Consider the following 20,480-nt stretch of genomic DNA (forward strand, 5'->3'; position numbering starts at 1 on the left):
TCTCCTCGTGGAGCTTCTTTCCCTAGTCCTCTGCACGAGCATGATATGTTCCCCATTTACCGAGCCAGGGCTGAGTACGAATACCGAATTTTTTTTTTTTCAGCACACACACAGAGAACGGACAGCTAGCAGACCTTGAGGAGATATTTGCTGAATATGACAAAAAGTGTATTGGATTAGATTTGCTGACTAATCTAATCACCTAATCTAAACAATTTGATTTTCACAGAATTGTAGCTAGATGCTACGAGATGGCAAGAAGCGAACTAACTTTTTCAGCTCGTTTTCAGTCTATGGAAATCCAGGAATAAATCTGCCAAACTGGTAGATTGCACTTATTCATCAGTTTAACTGTGTATTTTTTGTTTGTTTGTTTTGATTAAATGATCATTTATTATGTCAGCATAATTGTTGATGGTGCATTACATGACATTTGAATTTGCAGGACAGTTCATTACAGATCAAGTATAGTTTCTCATGGGTTCAAAGCAAATACATCTCTTCATGGGTGTGATAATAATTCTCATTAGACAGTTCATCAACAGTGAAAATACACAGAAAAGCGCAACTCAGATGGTAGCTGTTAATGAATTTACAAAATCACACGCGCACTCGCGCGCGCACACACACACACGCACACAGTCTGACTTTTACTACAGACAGGAAGAAAACATTTAAATTAACACAAAGCAATAAACAGCAGCCATGCTTGTATGATACTACCATGTGGCTGGAGTCCAGCTCAATATCTATATCATACAGAAGTTAATCCTGTACTTCTATTATAACCAACTACATCATGTGAAACATGATGCAAATTATCCAGAAGAAAGAGAAGGAGAGTTCCATTGTTTTCTTGTTTTGAGGATTTCAGTAACATAGATAATTAATTAGTCTTGGCAAGGCTTTTGTGTAGTGGCAACCAGGTAGGTATTCAACAGATGGCTCATTGTTAGAAGACAGAAGTCTAAAAAAAGGCTTTCTCTGTGTGTCATGCGCACACAAAGACACACACACTGAATGTGCACACTCCACCCCCCTGGAGGATAAAAATGATGCTGACCACCCTGTTAATTATAAAGCATTGCTCTCATCAGGCCTTGCTCTTGACATGCCATTAATCACATATGTTCTCTCCTCCTTCCCTGCTATCGATTGGTGTAATTATGACTCTCCTCTGCTCTGTTTTTTTTTCTTTCAACTTTTTCTGATCCGCTCACTTCGGCTTTTGTTTCTGATCTCCTCCTCCCCTTTTGCCTCCTTTGTTTCTATTCTTTCTGCCTGTCTCCTTGTCTTTTCTCTCCCCATTCTCCACCTTTGAATGGTCGGTAAAGATTTATGATGATTGCAACGCAGATAATGTGCATAATATTTTCCTTCCAACAGCCAACATCAAATTTGTCTGTCATTAAGATAATCAAAACAATCAATGCAATCATGAATCTTCCTCATTCCCTCTACATCATTTCTGCCTCACTCTATGGCTCTGTATTTTTCAGATGAGTCCAATCTGAAGATGAACAGTGTGGACCACATCCCCCAGACCTTGGCCAGTCACATCCATCTCCCAGAGGAGTCTCAGTCCCAGGGTCTTGAAGGAGGCAGCATCATGCAGCACGGAGCGGATATGCTGAAGCCAGACCCCAGGGACACCTTCTACAGCAGTAAATCTGCCAGTCATTATTTCTTGCTGTTCCCTTTTTCTTTCTTCATCCTGGTTTTCTGGCCTATCATTTTCTCTGACTGACTGACTGATTGACTGTCTGGCTCACAGTCTCCCTGGCTGTCAGTGTAGCTATCATTTCGTCTGGCTAGCTGTGTCTCATTTTTTGTGTTTTTTCCTCCTTTTTTCTGTCATTGCCCCGATTCCCTCCCAGCTATCTGACTCATAAGTTTGTTGGAACTAGAGTCCCACACACATTTGTTTGTCCAAGATCTCAAATATTTACCTCCTCTGTGTCTCTCCTCAGCTCCTACGATTGACCCCTCCCGCCTGGAAAACGTTCTGCCAGCCTGTCTCTACTCCCCAACCTATGTTGTCAAAGATTTTCCCATCGCCAGATACCAGGGCCTGCAGTTTGTAAGTCACCACTCAGTCACCATTCCTCTGGGTTCCAAAAAGTCCTGCCAGCCAAGATGTTTTTGTCTTTGTCTCTTTGTGTGAGACAGCGTGTGTTTTATTTGGCAGTTTGTGCTAAGATTATCCCTGTGGGGTTATCAGAAGTGCATCAAGTTAAAATAGTAGTCTTTCAACCTGCTAAAAAGTAGTCCATCACGTTCAGGTCAGCTGGACAGAGAACAAAGGAGCAGAGAAGCTAAGTCCGTGCTGGTTTGGACACTACCACTGCATCTCTCCCTCAGTATGCAAACACATTAATGAGGCAGGTGGCAGGTAGTGTTGGGCGCTGCTCCCCTCTTTAGGGCAACATGAGTTACTGCAGCAGCTGCAGAGACAAGTGGATGAGCTGGAAATGAGAGCCACGAAAACACATTCAATCCATTTTATATTTGACAGGAGTCACCATAAAAACGCAGTATTATGTCAAGCAAGTGGCTGATTTTAATTACATAATCTAATCCTCATAGAATACTACTAAATGAGAATTAACTCCTTTATCTGTGTTTTCTAGTGTTATTTCATCTTTGATTGACATTGTACTTTTCTTCAGGTTTATCTGTCCTTCGTCTACCCCAATGACTTCACGCGTCTTACCCACATGGAACGAGAGAACAAGTGTTTCTACAGAGAGTCTCCTATCTACTTAGAGAAGTAAGGACATTATTGCTTTTATCTCCTAGGAAGCAAAGGGAACATTTGTCTCTGTCTTGTATATATGAACGAGTACACTTACGCAGAATAACTGTTCAAATGTCTGTGAATTTAATGGCAATTTAAAGACACAACGAAACTTCAACCTTCCGTTAATGCGTGTGTGTGTGTGTGTGTGTGTGTGTGTGTGTGTGTGTGTGTGTGTGTGTGTGTGTGTGTGTGTGTGTGTGTGTGTGTGTGTGTGTGTGTGTGTGTGTGTGTGGGGGCTCTTGCTGTGTCTGCCAGGTTTGGTTTCTACAAATATATGAAGATGGATGAAGAGGAAGATGACAGACCGTTCTTCTTCCCAAACCCAGATGGTAACTAATAATGAACAAACAGACACTCCTGCATGCACACAGACACGCACATGCACACACATCAATCAACTTTGTGTCTGCCTCCAGATTTCCTAGAGGAAGAGGAGGTGGTAGAGGCAGAGGATGAGGCAGAGATCGTTGGCACACAGTCGCCCAAGAAGCCATCTAATCCCAGCCAGACCAGCCACACCTCCAACCCCTCCCATCTGCACTCAAAGCCTTGGCCCACACCAGCTGGTAGAGAAGAGGAGGAAGAGGAGTTGGACCCTGATGAAGAGGAGGAGGGAGCAGTCAACAGTATCATACACCGCAGAGAAAGGAGACACTTTCTTCACAGAGATGGACAGATGAGTAGGGATCTGGACAGAAACTGGGGACGAGACCATACAAGAGGAAACGTGAGACAGGACTCCAGAAAGGGACTTGACAAGCCCCAACCCAGGGTGCTTGATTCTGATACCGACAGTGTGATCGGGGTCGCTCCCTGTCCTGGATCCAACCTGGTCCTGTAGAGCACAGCCCTGGCAGGAAAGGAGGAGGAATAGGTGGTGGAGAAGGACGAGGAGACGAGAAAGGAGCTGAGATGCTGCCTAAACTGAGCAAGTCTTCACTACTTTTCCCCCAAAAGTCCTCTCTCTCTGCCCTTGCCAGCCGTGCCAAGCAGATCCTCAGTAACTCCGCCCACAGCAACAACCCTTATGACAACAGCAACAAGCTGGCTGGAAACAACAAGAAGGAGGAGAACAAGATCTATATCACCAGGCCCCGGCCTGCCAAGGAGAGGGAGAGGGTGAGAGAGCAGCGTCGAGAGAGGAGGGAGGAAAGGGCGTCTCGCCACCCTAGAGAGGTGTTTCCGGGAGTCTTTTTGTACCAAACCGGGAAAACCACAAGGCTGGTCAACGTGGGTGCCAAAGGACATGCTGGGGGAGGGGTAACTGGAGGTAGAAACTTTGTTAATGCCCCTCAGCTCTGGCCCAACCCCCCCACAAAAGAGGGTAAGACATCTCCTCACAATGGAAGCATCAGCATTCAGAGTGAAAGTGTAAAGAAGTTAGTCAGAAGGGGAACAGTGGCAAAACAACCAGAGAAAAGCAAGAGGAAAGGGGAGCATCGGGATTTAAAGACTGCTGTGACAGCTGATCTACCAAGCAAAGACGGCCCACTAACCCCACTATCCCATCACCAAAATCCCCCTCCAGTTACCCTGCCAAGGTTAAACTCCACAGAAAACACACTCCAAGGTCAATCAAGAGTCACCTCTTACATCAGGATCTCAGAGATCACTGAGTCCCAGCAGCGGCCCGGCCCGGACCCAAATGCGGCAGAACTTGAGCAGGATACAAACCGCTCTAATCCTGACCCTGATCCCGATCCTGATCCTGAGCCAGAGGAGGGCGAGGTGTCGGACTACAGCTATGAGGAGGTTGAGGCTCGGCCAGGCTGGGCAGAAGAGAGCATCAACTGGCAAAGAACCTTCTCAGTCAATCCGATGGACTTTGAGCTTCTGCGGTCTGACTGGAATGACCTGCGCTGCAATGTGTCTGGCAACCTCCAGCTGGCAGAGAGTGAGGTGGTGGACGTGCTAGCACAGTACATGGAGAAACTCAACGAGCGCAACGGAGGGTAAGGATAAAGTAGAGGGGGTGAGGCCAATGTGAGACTAAACGGGATTATGTTTCCCCGCAACCTTGTACATTCAAATGTGGTTTTCTTACGCTAACTATTAGGTGAAGCTAGAAGTAATTTCACTGAGTAGATGCCCTGGTGCTTTGACTTCATGTCAGCAGACCTCTATGTGATGATTACCATTTTCTGTAGCAGTGCTTACAAACCTTGATGTTATTTTTGTGAAGTAGCTTGGCCATTAACTTTTCTCTGTTTTAATTTTCCTCCCACATCACACCACACTGGCTTCACAGCACCAGATAATGAGTAGCAGCATTTTTGAAGTAGTCTGATGTCAGTCAAACAATAATTAATCCAGTTGTGAGAATGATATAAGAAATAGTGTTTTCTATTTGCAGCCTTTTGCTTTCTTTCCTATTATATTGCAGAGCATTAATAACCTGTCTGTGTTTACTTAAACTTTTGTTTCTGTCTATGTTCCAGGATCTACACCCTGTTGCGAATTATCAATGTCGAGAAGCGCCGCGACTCAGCGAGAGGGAACCGTTACCTGGTGGAGCTGGAGCTAATGGAGAGAGGCCGGAGCGTGGTGCGTCTGTCAGAATACATTTACCTGCTGCTCCACCGTGGCAGGCAAGGAGAGGAAAGTCTAGAGAACACTGACTCTGCCCCGGCCTCAGCACCAGCCTCAGCTCCCTCCCCTGCTACATCCAGCCTCGCCACCCCACCACCCCCTCCCTCTTCCAAGTCCCCCGCCCGTCCCGGAGCGACACCATGGAGCACAGCCTATGCTAAGCCCCTGCTCTGCCAGCCAGTCATGCTGCAGTGGAGGAGAGATGTCATGGTGCACTTTGTGGTGCCAGGTCAGTCAGTAGTGCAATTTGGTTTTGCTTTGATAACTGAATAGTGGTCATAGAACCTGTTTTATTTTCAACACATCCCAAGAAATTCAGCACATGAAGCAAAATAACATCATAGAGGAAAAGGTAAGATGAAAAAATTGCTTTATGGTTTTTTTTTGTTTTCCTAACTTGCTGTCTACTTCTCCTTTTGTTCTTACTGTCCTTCAGTGAAAAACCAAGCTCGGTGGGTACAGCAGTTTATCTCTGACATGGAGAATCTTCACCGCCAGACCAAGGATGACAATTTCAGCATCATCATTGTCGACTTTGAGAGTGAAGACATGGACGTGGAGCAGGCACTTAGAGAGAGCAGTGTGCCAAGGTCTGTGTGTTTGTGTGTGTGTGTGTGTGTGTGTGTGTGTGTTTGTGACTAAAAGAGTTAATATTTTACAATATTTTTATGGCTTCCAGATGATTTGTGTGTATACTTTTGTTTTTGACAGATACGAGTATCTTAGGAGAGAGGGGAACTTTGAGCGCTCAGCGGGACTGCAGATTGGAGTGGACACTATTGAGGTTAGAGAAACAAACACAGAGGCAAGACAACAATATGTGAGCTGGCAGGCAAAAGCCACTCACCGAAGGTCAGCCACTCACACTGACCACATGACCTTTACTGGCTGATGGACAGATGGAAAGAACACTCATGCATAATGAATACTTCACTGCTAGGCCGGTCTGTCACGGGCCTTATCTCCGAGCCTCCTCCTGCTTCCCTTCTCCCTCTCCCACAGAGCCCAGCTGTGGATGACAGGGAATTGCTTAGACAGTTAGCTGCATTTCCTCTGTCATGTGTATACCATAGCTGTCACATCCACTCCCTTTCACAGGTTGTTTGTGTGCATGCGCTCTTACGCTTCTCTCTGGCTGTCTCTATCATACACGCACGCACGCACACCCACCCATGGGGGCGTGGAGCGGCTGGAAATTTGGACAGACGTTGATCCGTCAGTTGAGTGTCAGTGCTGTCACGGTGGGAAGACAGGGCTGTCACTCATGTCTGAATGACCTGCAGGCTCTTGCAGTGAAGACAAGCCACTGCTGAGCCCAGACTTCTCCACTCTCTTTAATCCTAAAATCCCGTATTAGGCGCATGTGAACATGAACTGTCAAGCACACAAATTTTCACCAGCTCATACAGACAAAATCATTCCCACACAGTTTTCTTTTTCCCAAACGTAGGAAAGATTTAGAGATTATTTAAATGTAACGATTGCATACATTACTGCTTGTTTGTGTTTTCTCATGCAGGATAGTCACAGCATCGTGTTCCTATGTGATCTGCACATCCATTTCCCTCTCAACATCTTGGAGAGCATAAGGAAGCACTGTGTCGAGGCACGCCTTGCTTTTGCTCCCATTGTCATGAGACTCAGCTGCGGAAGTTCACCACAGGAGCCTGATGGTAACACACAAATAAACACACACATTACATGCATGCAGGCGCACATCTATGCTCACACAGGAATAATCACACTCATCTACATATTTTGACTCATCACTGAAACTCATTCCTCAGTTAGAAATATCCACTTTGAATTCGTAACACAAGTTTTCATTTTACATTCATAATAAACTAACTTTCATCAGAAGAAGAAAAACACTCATATAGGCATCAGACTTTCTTTGTATCATAATCACTGCTGATGCAACGGCATGCAACGGCACTCGTAGTTGTTTTTAACATTCTTATTATTCTCTCTGCAGGTTACTGGGAGGTAAATGGCTTCGGCCTGTTTGGAATCTACAAGTCAGATTTTGATAAGATTGGAGGGATGAACACAGAGGAATTCAAAGACCGCTGGGGTGGAGAGGACTGGGAGCTGCTGGACAGGTAACCCAGCAACAAGCCAACACAGTAACCCTATTAAAAGGTTACAAAGTTCATTTTTGTTAAGACTGTGTCAGAGAGATGCTGACACAACCCTATGGTATGCTTTGTAATGGTAGTTGTGTTGGATCAGATTCCTTAATGTTGTACAGATGTTTAAAAGATTGTAGCCATCTCCCATATATTACAGTTCATTAATGTTCTGAGACAATATTTATATTTGTTTCTTGAATTAGCACTGTTGTACCTCAGCTGTATATGGTAAATGTCCTCTATTAAAGCACAATGCATGGATGTAGAAGTATCCCGCACAATGGTTATTGCAAGTTTACTGAGGCAACATTTTGACCAGCAAGGTCTTAGATGAATATTCAGTGTGTGGAACTCCTTCACTTTCCAAATGTCATATTTTGAAGTGTGACTGCTGCTATCAAGTTGAATTCTTGGTTTACAAAACGACATACTTTCTCACATACCTCTTGAGCTTTTGTTTAATTTGTGCAGAATTTAAGCTATGCACCTTTCATATTTCTGCCTCCACTGAAAAAAAAACAAACAAGTGCAGATGGAATATCATTTTCAGTACGTGTATTTTTTTCAATGCAATGCAAGAGGGCAAAAATGTCAGAAATGGTTAAGTTCCAAACCTGATCCTGTAGTAACCCTTTAATAAAAGCAAAAAAAAAAAAAAAGGTTTAAACAGACTATTGAAGACAGCCTGTGGTTCCAGTTACAAAGATTGGTTATTGTGGTCCTTTTCTCCCAGAGGACAAAACCTTGTTGTATCTGCATTTTCCCACAAATAAGGGCTTAGAAGGTATTAAAAAGTATTAAATTAAATTTACAAAGATCTTGAATATTTTTTCTTGCCTGCTCATAGACAGTAACATTAGTTACAATTTTAGGCTATAGGGACAAAGTTGCTAGGAATTGACTCATAATGGGCAAGTGCTGACTTTAGCTAAAACTTAAATTAACAAATACATTTTTTATTTTTTAAATGGTTAATCAATCCATCAGGTTTTCTGCCTCTTACCTGGGTTCAGGCATGGATGGATTAAGAGACAATGGGCCCCTGGGCATAGACGAGTAAAAGGTGCCCCCAGCCCTCCTGTGTAGGACCGTCGGACTGAGAGACACAAAATAACTACAAATAACTACAAACCACACAACATGATCTTTGTTGTCATTTTGCGCTGTTCCGAGGTTGTTTTCTATCCCTTTGTGGTGGCTTTGCGTTTCTTTTTGCATCTTTTTGTGCATTTCTGTGTAGTTGTTTGTGTCTCTTGGGGATAGTTTTGCCTGCGTTTGTAGTCTTTTAATTAAGCTCTGCGACTTTCAAACAAGAAATAGAGATGGGGGACAAATTAAAAGAAAAGAAACCAAAGTGTGTTAGAAATGTGATGTTCCATCACAAGCTTCCAGAAGTTCTTCAGTGCTCCTTTTCATAAATTTTTAAGTGTGGCTAACTCTACTGGAAGGATAAACAACGTTATTCCAAAAGACATTCCCTCATTTGGTGTTTTGCTGATGGGGGTGGGGATAACTGTCTAACACATCACCGCAATATCTTCCATAGGTGTTAAACCACCTAGAGGACCCCTAAAATCCCCCAAAGACCCACTAGAAACCTTCTAAAGTACTTCTAGGACCTCGTGAAGGACCACTACAACCTCTCACAGACACCTACAACCTCCTTAATGACCACCAAAACCTCCTAAAGGCCCACGAGAAACCTTCTGAAGGACTTCTGGGACCTCTTAAGGGACCACTAAAGGATCTCTACAACCTTCTCACTGACCACTAAAGCTTCCAAAACTACATGCAGAACCTCCTCAGTAACCACTAGAGCTTGTAAAGGACAACTAGAACCTTCTTTAGATCCTGTATTTAATGTACTGACATGGTGAATGAATTGAAAGCAACACCCACCATAAAGTGTGTTAGTAACCCTTGAGCCAGGTTTTACCTTCAATTCGTCACCTGTCTGTAATAACACTTCATACAGTGCCCAGTATGCCTGGTCAATAATCCAAATTTGGGTCCAGGTCACGTTAATTGTTTAATTATATTATGTGGAATAATTGTTATATAAAACTGTGAGTTACTTACAAAAATATGATATGTCAGTAAATTCATGTACTTAGTAAATAATTGTAGGCCAGATTTTAGTTTTTTAGTCATTCAACCAGCATGACAGCTAAAACAGTATTCAATTGCCTTCCCTGCGGTAATACGGACTGTCTTAAATTCAATTTGGTGAAAGCTGCAGACACCCTGAAAAAAAAACCCAGTTTTAACCCAGTTTCTCCCTCCTTCTCCCTCCTTCTCCCTGTAGGGTACTGCAGAATGGTTTGGAGGTTGAGAGACTACGCCTGAGGAACTTCTTTCACTACTACCACTCCAAACGAGGCATGTGGAATGCCCAAAACAAGAAAACTCCTAAGGGATAGCGCTCCATGCTGGTCGGAGGATTCTAAAAACCTACCTGCAGATCCACTGTGTGTGAGAGAGAGACCTATGGTAGCTCGCTCACTGCCTGAACTCTGCCTTTTCTGAAACCAGGCTCCTTTCAGGGATGCCTCTGTCTTGCCAACGGCCCCTCTTGTATACTTGTCTGTATGAGGAAATGGAGTCCAAATCTGAACTTTGGAGGCTAGCTGTTTATGCAGACAGACCTGAGTCATCACTTTGCCTCATTGACTGAACTACTGTACAGAGAAAAGAGAGTTATTTTTGTTCTCCTTCTCTCTGACCTTTTTTGGTGCAATGTTTTCACACAGACTGGAAAGCAGCTGTTTTTTGTGTGCGTGTGTTTGTGTGTATGCGTGAGTACATTCTTGTATATATATAGGTGTGTGTGAGTATGTTGCCGCTTGTGTGTTTATGATGACAGGAAGCACCTTTTTCTAACAAGGAGATATGAAGACAACCTAAGATCATTTTTTCTAACATGCTCTCACATGGGAGCCTAATAGAATGTGTGTCAACATGTTATTCGAATAGATTCAGACATGGTGGCGTAGCTTGAGTAGAGGATGTATGGCTTTGGTAAACAGTATTTCTAAATACATCAACTACTACCTGTTAAATATCATTGACCAGTATGACCGAAGTGCTGACATTTTCCTGATATCTGATATTATGAAACAAAGAAAGTTTTCTAATCAGAAAAGCCCTTCTCCAAACACATACTGACAGATGCATCATCTTTATGTCTCTTTCTGTCCCTTTCTCTCCTTCTGATTCTCTTTTATCTTCAATTCATTACCTCCACCAAGGAGGTTATGTTTTCACCTGTGTCTTTTTGTTTGTTTGTTTATTTTTCGGCAGGATTCCACAAAAAGCGCTCAGCTGATTTGCACCAAACTTGGTGGAGGGATGGGGTATGGGACAGGGAGCCCATAAAATTTTGGTGCGGATCCGGTTAAAGGGCGGGTCCAGGAATTTTTTTATCACTTTCCTTAACATTGCGAGATAGAGCATTTTTCAACAGTTGTGTATATTTGGCCTTGGCGGAGGTATGCGCTCTACTGAGTGCCATTCTAGTTTTCAGTGTCATACTAATCTGTGTATTTATATCTGTTGAAACATTAAATATAGCCCCGCTGCTGTTTTGTAATATTAGTTTTACGTACTACACAAAGACTAATGCTAACTATCGGTTATGACTTGATTAATTTTGTTTAATTAACAGAAATTTGTTCTGCTGTTGGTTATTTAAATGGGTTTTCATTTGTATGGATGCGCTAACATTTTGGGTGCTATTTTCTGTTCTCAAACACTGAATTTGTGAATGGTTTACACTTTTAAACTCTGGCGATATCCTCCATTCCCTCCAGATCTCTAACCTCATTGTCAACTGGAATACATAAAACGGACACAGGAGTGGAGCTGACAACTACAGCAGCTTTCTGACATTTGATTTAAAATTGTCCCACCATTGTTTTAAGCATTTTCTGAGCTGAGTATTTCATTGCAAATACTGGATTTGGGGGATTAAAACTTTGTCTCTCGTATTAACATACCACGAGACAGGGAATGCTTAGCTGTAAAAACATCGACACTCTTCTTTTAGGCTTGTATAAAGCTCCAGCAGAAGGGAGACCATTTCATGTGTCAGACATGATGTGGCAAGGCTTGGTTGTTTCACAATTGTGTGCCTTTATCAGGGATTGGCTGCAGGCAGTTTTTAAACTACTCTAATGACAGAAGAGGGCAGGAACAGACAGGAATACGTTATTTATCAACAGGCTGTAATGTCACTGTAAATTCAGATACACTGTAAAAGAAGGAAATATGGTTCTCTTAAAGAGATTACAGATGTGTCAGTCTGTTTGTTATATTACCTTAGAAGCAAGAAGGAGTGGTCTTTGCAAGCCAGTTGTCCTCATTGGTGAGAAAGACAGAGATGGTACAAATGACTACGTAGAGGGAACAGCAGGTGTGATGGAGACTCACTGGCAGCTGCTGTTAAGCAGGACCCCACCTGCTCCCATTAGTTCGGCTGGAGGCCAGGCTCCTAATGCCTCTGTTTATGCAACATGGTACTTATAATGATGGGGAGCGGCTGGAGGGCTCAAGGCTGGACATGTATATGGAAGAGAGGTAATGATCTGTTATTGACTACATGATTGTCAAAAATGCCCTCCAAGACCCTTTCTTTGCCTCTACAGGAAAAAGGTCTATACTGTACGTCATTTAACATTGACATGGGATTATTTAAAGAACAAAAGAAACACATTAAATATAAGACTATATATATATATATATTTATATATATATATATATACATATATATATAAGAAACATAAAAATGAAAAATAGGGATATACATTCCAAGGTAATTTCTGTGAAATTGTTTTGTAGAGAAAAGGTTTTAAGAATGTATTGTACTTTTATTTTGATTTGTTGGTTTTTTGCAAATAAAACTTTATGCTTACGTCCACATCATTTTTCAGACGTGTTTTTATTTTTAAATTTTAGTTGGTCTTACTTCTTGCTGTTTTGCAATATCAACAACTACAGCAAATGGAAGTAACTCCATTCCCTATCTGACCACATGGTGGTGCTCCACCCACACAGACACATGTACCTGCAGAGGCACAGTGGTTAAAAGGGTAGATACACACAAAAAGGAAGAAACTAAATACATATCAGGTCCAGGGATGGGATGATTCACTGTGGAAAAAAAAGAGATGTAATAAAAATGAAGCAACATGTAAAATACTGCTAGAGTTCAAAATCCCCTTCTCACATGCACATACACATTTGAACAAACACTGCCAGAGTTTCAGGGATCACTTCCTTTTTTGCAAACAATTCAACCATTCTTGACCAAATCTGAGTAGCTCAGTTTGATCGTTAAAGCTTTCTTGTCCCAGCAGTGGGTTGTATCAAGCTTAGCGGGTTTGTTAAATGTCCATAAAATTCAGCACAAAGCCTTTAATAACTGAATGTGACTGAAGAACTACTATTGATCTGTCAAACGTATGTCTTGAGCTCTTTTTATAAATATAGTTCATTCAACTTAATTAAGAAATTTTGAAACTAATTACTTAAATCACATTTTGCCACGATTTCAACAGGTTTGTATGCACTATTACCAGTTACAAATGAATAGTAAATATGATATCATGTGAAAACCTTCCTTTTTTTACTCTGAGGCTGACATCACTATCCAGTTACTCAATTATAACTAAAATTGATCTAATTTCACATTCATTGTGTTTTAGGACCAATGCAGAGAGAAAAGCAAACATTATGAAACTAACAGTTTGAACTCCAACAGGGCTGATGTGTTTTCAGACCACATTTAATCATTAGCAGAGTTTTTTGTTTTGCCCCCCCAGTGTGTCACTCTGCTAAGGTTGGTGGGCTGGCTTGATCTCTGCCCTGAACATGCAGGCACACAGAGAGACCATGAGGTAAGCCCTGTCTACACCACAGCTACATGAGGTCTGGATGAGGTAAGCGCTAACCTCCTGTGATCTCTACGCCCTGTGTGTGTTTTCTGATCTCATTTAGAGTAGATTTGACTAACGGAGCAAAACCGGGGAGGTTAACTGGACTGAAAGGTTGACTCTGTTTTCAGTTCCCCTGACTGAGTGATTCATAGACCACGATGTGTGAGTGTGTACATGTGTTTGAGAATCAGTTTTTCCACTCTAAGTACATACGCAGTATAGTATAAATAGTGTGGTATGTCCTGTAATGTACAGGTCTTTACACGTGCAAGAAAACATTCATAACAGTCACTTTCACAATGTGTTGCAGTTTCACAGGCATGCAGGGTAAGGGTTCTGCCCTAAACCTATTACGTCATAGCATTGGACTCTGGAGACACACCGTACCTGTCAATGTGCGTGCAGAGTGACGAGAAGCCGGTAGTCACAGGCCTCTTAAACACAGTTGGTTTATTTCACCTCAAGCTTGTTACACTACCTAACCAGGAGCAAGAAACAGGGCCACATGATGATCCAAACTGTGAAGTGTCATAAGAGGATTGGCTCACACTTTGTTTTGAAAGCAAGAGCTACCACTTTTTTGGCATGACCTCTGCTAAACTGGCACTGGATGAGCACAAAGTACAGGTCAGGGTACAACGGATACAAGCCAGTACACAATGTCTTAGTTGAAAATTTAAAAAAGAGAAGAAAAAGAGAGACATGTTGTATATACTTAGTTGCGCTGTTACAACACCTCTGCCTTCAGTGCAATCCTAAATAAGCTTTTAAAATGCACTTTCAGCGAAAGCCCCTAAGCCTCGACAAATCAAAGCAGACATTGCTCCACCTCTTACACCATTACCAAGGGCTTTCCAGATTCGATTGCGGTTACAGGCTGCAGGTGAGACATTAGCTGATGTGCAGGCGGAGAGCCAAGTTCCCCCTGAGTCAACATGAGGAGATAACCGGAGTCTGGCTGGTGAGCATTTTGCTTTCTCGGTAATTAACCAGAAGAATTTCCCCACCCTCACGAATACAATAACCAAAGGAGAACTCTGCACGAATTGATGTATCCCTTAGTCAAATGTGTCTGCTGTTGATTAGATTATACATTGTTTTGTTTCATCTCAATGTGTTTTAAAATGAAAATAAAAAACACAAAGCTTGTGAACACTGACATAGATTAAACGATATAAAGCGCTGTAAGGATGCTGTGTCAGTGTGTGGAAAAAAGTGCATAACTGGTGCGTGAAAGCAAAAACGGCTATATGCATGTCACATATGTTACGGGACTTTGTTTGATGCGCATTTGAGGCAAAGCAGAGTTTAGATATTCTCCCACTTTAGGAAAGGCATGGAGCGGGACGTGATTGGCCGCCGCTAGAGTCGACTTCCTCTGATTGGTGTTCGGGGCCGCTTCGGGGTTGTCAATCAGCAGCCGTCCTCCCTCTCCCGCATTCGCAGGCGAGTCAGTCAGACAGGCTGCTCCTGACGAGGCACCGGGACGGGAGAGCGATGAGGTGAGCTCCGGGTCTTTCCACGGGTACTTGGCGAAAAACGAACCCAGTCTCGGTCTGTTGAGCGGCTACATGGGGCTTGTTTGTATCAGTGGACTCGGGTCCGGCTGTGTTTCGAGAGCGGGGAGACATTTCGTCGTGTTTTGAGAGACAGCGGATACTGGGGGGGAAAGTTTAAATCCCTGCGCTGCCCGAGGGGAAAGGTGAGACGGGTGCGACTCTCATTTCCTCGCTGCCCCGTTCGTTAACGACAATATAGGGCGGTTGTGATTCAAAATCACCGGTCTTGTAGGATCTTACTGGCTTGTGCAGTTTAGTTGTTTCGCTGTCCTACGCCGAACTCTGTGAAGCGGCATGTCTGACAAGTGTTGCGCTGCGTAACCAGTTCATCCAGCTCGGCGGGGAGTTTCGACGGCTGCTTCGTTGATATCCAGGTGAACCGCTCCTCCAGCGCACCGCGGTAAAAAGCTGTTCTCACAATAATGGCTGGTTTGAGCAATGTCCACATGAAAACCCTGGAGGACCTGACCCTGGACTCGGGCTACGGGGCGGGGGACTCCTGCAAGTCCCTCAGCCTGTCCTCCTCCAAGTCCAACTCCCAGGCCTTCATGACGGCCCCTCACCGGGGCAACTGGTGGTACTACTCCGGCTCCATGAACAGCAGGAACAACAGCTGGGACACGGTCAACACCGTCCTCCCCGAAGACCCGGAGGACATCTTCTCCAAGTGCCCCCGCTTACCTGAGCTGGAAGAGTTCCCTTGGACCGAGGAAGAAGTGGCCAGGATACTGCGCAAAGTTGTCGAGGGTGGGAGCATCAAAGGAGGACTTACACCTGTGTTCTCCCCGGAGGCCGTGAGGCGGCTGTCCGCCCTCCTCCGCAGGGCTCTGATCCGCATCTCCAGAGAGGCTCAGAGGCTCAGCGTCATGCACTGCCGCTGCACACGCTTCGAGGTGCAGAGCGCCATGCGGCTGGTGCTCAGCTGGGCCCTGGCCGACCACTGCGTCTCTGCAACGGTCAAGGCTATCTCCATGTACAGTATGAGCGCCGGTGAGCTGCTGAGGAAGGGCAAGTCCGCCCGCTGCGGCCTCTCCTTCTCCGTGGGACGCTTCTTCCGCTGGATGGTGGACACCCGCATCTCCGTGCGCATCCATGAGTACGCGGCTATATGCCTGACCGCGTGCACGGAGGCTCTGGTGGAGGAGATCGGAGCCCGGGTGCTGATAGCCGAGAGGGGTCACTCGGGGCCAGATTCCGGGTCAGGTTGCATCCCAGTGAGTGCAGAGGCCCTGGAGGTGGTGGTGAACAATGACGCGGAGCTGTGGGGAGTCCTGCAGCACTATGAGCACCTGATCTGCGGGAAGAACGCCAATGGTAATTATATTTTCAAGTCCCTTTAAGCCTGGTGAGAGCAACAAAATGTGAATTGGCTTCGTGTCTAAATTATTTTGCTGAGTAGAAATGGACTACATAGTTCACCCCAAACTTTTTTTTTTTTTTCCTGTCACACACACTCCTTCTAGTGTGCTGGTCATCACTTTCCACTTGCTCATGGTCCATGTGTGTGGAAAAGGTGACAGGTGTGGCTTGCTGTTGAATACAAACAGCGTTTTGTGTCTGGACATTTGATGGATTCGTTGCTGATTTGAACCGTCAGGATAGGAAAATAACAGTGCAGAGGCATCTGATATGAACAAAGAAAGTATTTTCTCTCTGACCAAGGTTGTACTTGGAGAGACTACTGCTGGATTCTGTGCTGAATGGCCAAATTTGATTTTTACCTATGTCACTCTCATGGGTCAGTTTAAAGATTGAGTCCTCACATATCACTCTTGCTCTGCTGTTGTGATTTGGGGTGCGGAGAGCCTGTAGGAGGCTTGTCTGTTGACACAGCTCTCTGTTTACGCTGACTTCACCTCTCTTCCTCCTGCTGTGTTGGCTGCACTCCTTTAAAATCCTTCCCGTCTTCCATTTCCTCATCCTGCCCTCCTACTCTCCTCCTGTTGCACAAATTCCTTTCACCCACCACTATCTCCACATATCTCGCATCTCTCTCCCTTCCCTCTCTTCCAGCTCCAGCTGTGCATCCTGCTCCCTGTCCATTTGTTTCCTCCACCCTCACATCCATCCTCAATCAACGCACTTTCTCTTGCCTTTTTGTCAAAGACTCACAGCGCTCCTCCGCGGCTGTTTTGGCAGCCCTGTGTTGAATGGATTCATGAGCTTGTGTTGGGACAATGTAACTAGCCTTTGTTTGTGGCCCACTACCAGCTCCCTGGAGCAGAGCTTTTTACTGTAGCACAATGGCCTTTTGTTGTGTGATCGTGCAGCTTAGCCCAACGCAGAGGGAGTGAAAACAAAGGCTGGGGAAACTGGGCACGAGAGTGCAGGCATCCATGGACATACACTTTTATACAACGGAGAGAGAGAGAGAAAGAGAGAAAATAAGTGGAGATAGCCATTATTACAGGGCTGAAATTATAGAAGGTTCACTATTGATCTAAGTCAAGATGTTATCATGCAGGAGCATCTTTCTGTGCAAGCATGGCCAGATCATGAAGAGATTAATGCTGTCCACTTTCTAAAGGCACGAGATCAATCAGCACTTAGGACACAGTACTTGCACACATGCATGCATACACTCATTAGCTCTTACATTTCATATTCGGAGCAACTACCACCAGTTTCATCATAATGTCTGCAAGTGCTAAAAAGAGTGCAGTGCACTGAACTTCTGTTATCTGGCCATATGCTTGCTCTGGAGCTATTTCATTGCAAATGAGTTAAAGAGCAGCTTTTGTCCCAGTATTTAACCAGATGTCTTTTGGTTGGGTTTTGACTGGCCTATTTTGGTGAGTTCAGTCACTGGTTATGAGAAAGACCTGTGTGTGTGTGTGTGTGTGTGTGTGTGTGTGTGTGTGTGTGTGTGTGTGTAATAACAACAGACCATTATTCTGACCACCCTAGCTTTTTATAGGCCCAAGACTGGGCAGTGCAAGCCACATACCCCCTCTACCACCTTACCACCTGACACCCCACACCCTAAACCTGGCTTACAGCACCCTACACTCCTGTCTCTTTCCCACCACAACCGTCAGTGTACACAAAAGCAAAGATCAGTTTTCCGCTCTCAAACCAGATTCACAGTGGGAGGATAGACCACTGATCATATGGAAGGGCACAGTCTGATAAATACTCCTCCCTCCCTCTTGATTTCTCTGTGTTTCTCCAATTCTTCCATTTTCTCAGGGGCTGGCCCACATCTGGAACTCTTTAAGTCAGAAATGACTTCTACGGCTCCAATAACAATTCTGAAAAACTCCCTCCCTCCCTCCTCTCCTCCTGCCCTCTCTTGCTCACTCTCACTCTTGGCTCTTTCTCTCTTTTTTTTTTTTTGCCATTGCGTTCACGTCCACTTCATCTTTATCTGTTTATTTCTTCTGGTCTACAGGGAGGGCATTAGGGGAACTCGGTTGTGATGTGCCAGGATCTTATTCATTACTCATGCACACACTCTTGCAAGCACATTCACGTACACACAGTCCTTGAAACTTATTTAGTCTGCTTTTTATGTGTTCAAATGGCTCCACAGGACTGGTTGAACTTGGTGCATGGTACTGCTAAGAATCCATTTGACATTCATTTCTCCTCAAAAGGAAATAGCATGAGCGAGCTCTTCCTGGTTTAATTTGTATTGATAGTACTGTGGGGCATTTTAAAGTGCAGAGTAGTAGCTTTACTAATGGACAGTGGAAGTGGCTTTGCAATCATTGATCTTTATGACTGGCACACAGATGTCTGTTAACGAACATCTGTTAAAATGCAGACCCATCTGAGTTTTTGTGGCACTTTTGAAATGTTCTGAGACATTGTTGCGTCTGCATTTGTTTCCCACCTAACTTGTTGTAGCAGTAGTCCGATAGTTAGATATGCAAACTAGTGACTAGAGGGTCACTAGTCCTTGATGGCTTTTAACTCTCTTAGTGGCTTCATTCAAGCTTTGCAGTGGCCAGTAGTGGAAGATTGTGGTTGTGAAGGGCTGCTTTAGGGCTTGATTGTGAACAGCTGTATGAACCTGAAGCAGGGACTGGTTGAAAGAGAGCATTCATGCTCAGCAAAATTTACCTGGATAGATAAATTCTGATTTGTTCCAGTACTAACAAAAAACAAAGTTTGGTGTTCCGCTCCAGGTCTTTAAAGGTAGTAAAAAAGACTGTGAGTAATGGGATTTGGGTGCCCTGAGAGAACAGGGCATATGATTTGCTGCGCAGTATTTCCCTAAATATGTATTTAGCCCAGAAAGAGGCGTGGGAACAGTGGGCAGAAAGATGCAGGGAGAGCGGCCCAGAACTGTGGTCACACAGATGGGGAAACCAGCACTCTGAAAATACACTCCCTGCTCCACAAATCTGGAGCAGGATCAAATACAGTTTTGGAAAACATATCAGGACATTATGGTGAAATAGACTGAAGTTCATCCTTGTGTGATGCATTCGTGTCTGGCACGCAGCATATTTGCCCAGGCATTAACAATGAGCCTGTATTTGGCCCGAGTAACTGTACAGATGAATTTAGGTTAACCTTGTGAGCGCTGTCAGCCCGTCACCGTGTAAAGAGTTAAGACCTTAAGTCATATAGCTTTAGTAGATAATAAGGATTAAGCCTTCACAAAACACTACAATTTATGTTTGGGTGAGACTGTTATATGTGGGTGCATATACCACCTCAGGCTACACATGCACACACACAAACACACAGTGATGGTCCATTTCACTGTTTGCACTGGCTTCTTGTCCGGTCCCAGCTGTGAAAACACTAACCCATTAGTGTGCTCATGTACACATGTGTTTCAATGTGCTCATCTGTGGCTGCTTAAATGTACGTGTGTGGATATAGACTGTTCTAGGAAAACCATGAGTAATGCTTTCACAGATATGACACCACAAATGATTTGTCTGGCTATTACATGGATTCCGGATCCAGTTGATTTCCCATCCTTTGACACAAGTCATTTAGTATGTGAAATTAATTAACACTCAAACGCAAATACATTTCTTCAAAGATTGTATACTCCCCTGTATGTACCCTGTTTTCACTTGCGCCTTTCCTCTGTGAATCTTCACAGTGATTATTTTGTTCCTCCTATTCCATTATAGCAGCATGAGTCATGCTTCTTAACACTGTTTACGGTAAAGCACTGATAGGGAGGAAGCAAAGAAAGATGGGGATGACAGATACTCAAGGGAAAAAGGGCAATGGAAACAAATAGAGACACAGAAATAGCGACAGCTAACTTGAAAGCATTTGTGCCTTTGCATCTTGATTTAGACTCTCTAATCACATTCCTGGAGAGTAGTGGTCGAGTCTTTGTTCTGTCCAGAGAGAACGGTAGAGTCAAGATTGCTTATTTGGCTTGTTTAAATTGGAAAATGCAGCTAGTGTGTCACAGGCATTACCACAGAGTCCTGGCTATGGTTCTTGAGGGAGTCTGTCCTGCACGTTGGGGTTGGGGTTGCAACCCGGGTAG

At 44.1% G+C, this 20,480-nt stretch overlaps 2 protein-coding genes across 2 annotated transcripts in view; both read left to right on the plus strand.

Annotated features, from left to right (window-relative positions):
- The window catches only part of b4galnt4a (beta-1,4-N-acetyl-galactosaminyl transferase 4a), a 131,880-nt gene extending 119,577 nt beyond the window's left edge, over positions 1-12,303 (plus strand). The window contains 12 exon segments of the mRNA XM_040133915.1: positions 1,500-1,664; positions 1,971-2,080; positions 2,670-2,770; positions 3,056-3,129; positions 3,217-3,600; positions 3,603-4,752; positions 5,239-5,618; positions 5,826-5,979; positions 6,101-6,173; positions 6,909-7,062; positions 7,365-7,491; positions 9,827-12,303. Coding sequence (XP_039989849.1) covers positions 1,500-1,664; positions 1,971-2,080; positions 2,670-2,770; positions 3,056-3,129; positions 3,217-3,600; positions 3,603-4,752; positions 5,239-5,618; positions 5,826-5,979; positions 6,101-6,173; positions 6,909-7,062; positions 7,365-7,491; positions 9,827-9,941 — 2,987 coding nt within the window. The 3' untranslated portion in view covers positions 9,942-12,303.
- A 2,381-nt stretch (positions 12,304-14,684) lies between these two features.
- The window catches only part of abtb2b (ankyrin repeat and BTB (POZ) domain containing 2b), a 45,989-nt gene continuing 40,193 nt past the window's right edge, over positions 14,685-20,480 (plus strand). Inside the window, exon 1 of the mRNA XM_040132560.1 lies at positions 14,685-16,327. Coding sequence (XP_039988494.1) covers positions 15,436-16,327 — 892 coding nt within the window. The 5' untranslated portion in view covers positions 14,685-15,435. The remainder of the gene's footprint in view (positions 16,328-20,480) is intronic.

Source organism: Xiphias gladius, chromosome 8 (genome assembly GCF_016859285.1).
Source record: "Xiphias gladius isolate SHS-SW01 ecotype Sanya breed wild chromosome 8, ASM1685928v1, whole genome shotgun sequence".
Classification (NCBI taxonomy): domain Eukaryota; kingdom Metazoa; phylum Chordata; class Actinopteri; order Istiophoriformes; family Xiphiidae; genus Xiphias; species Xiphias gladius.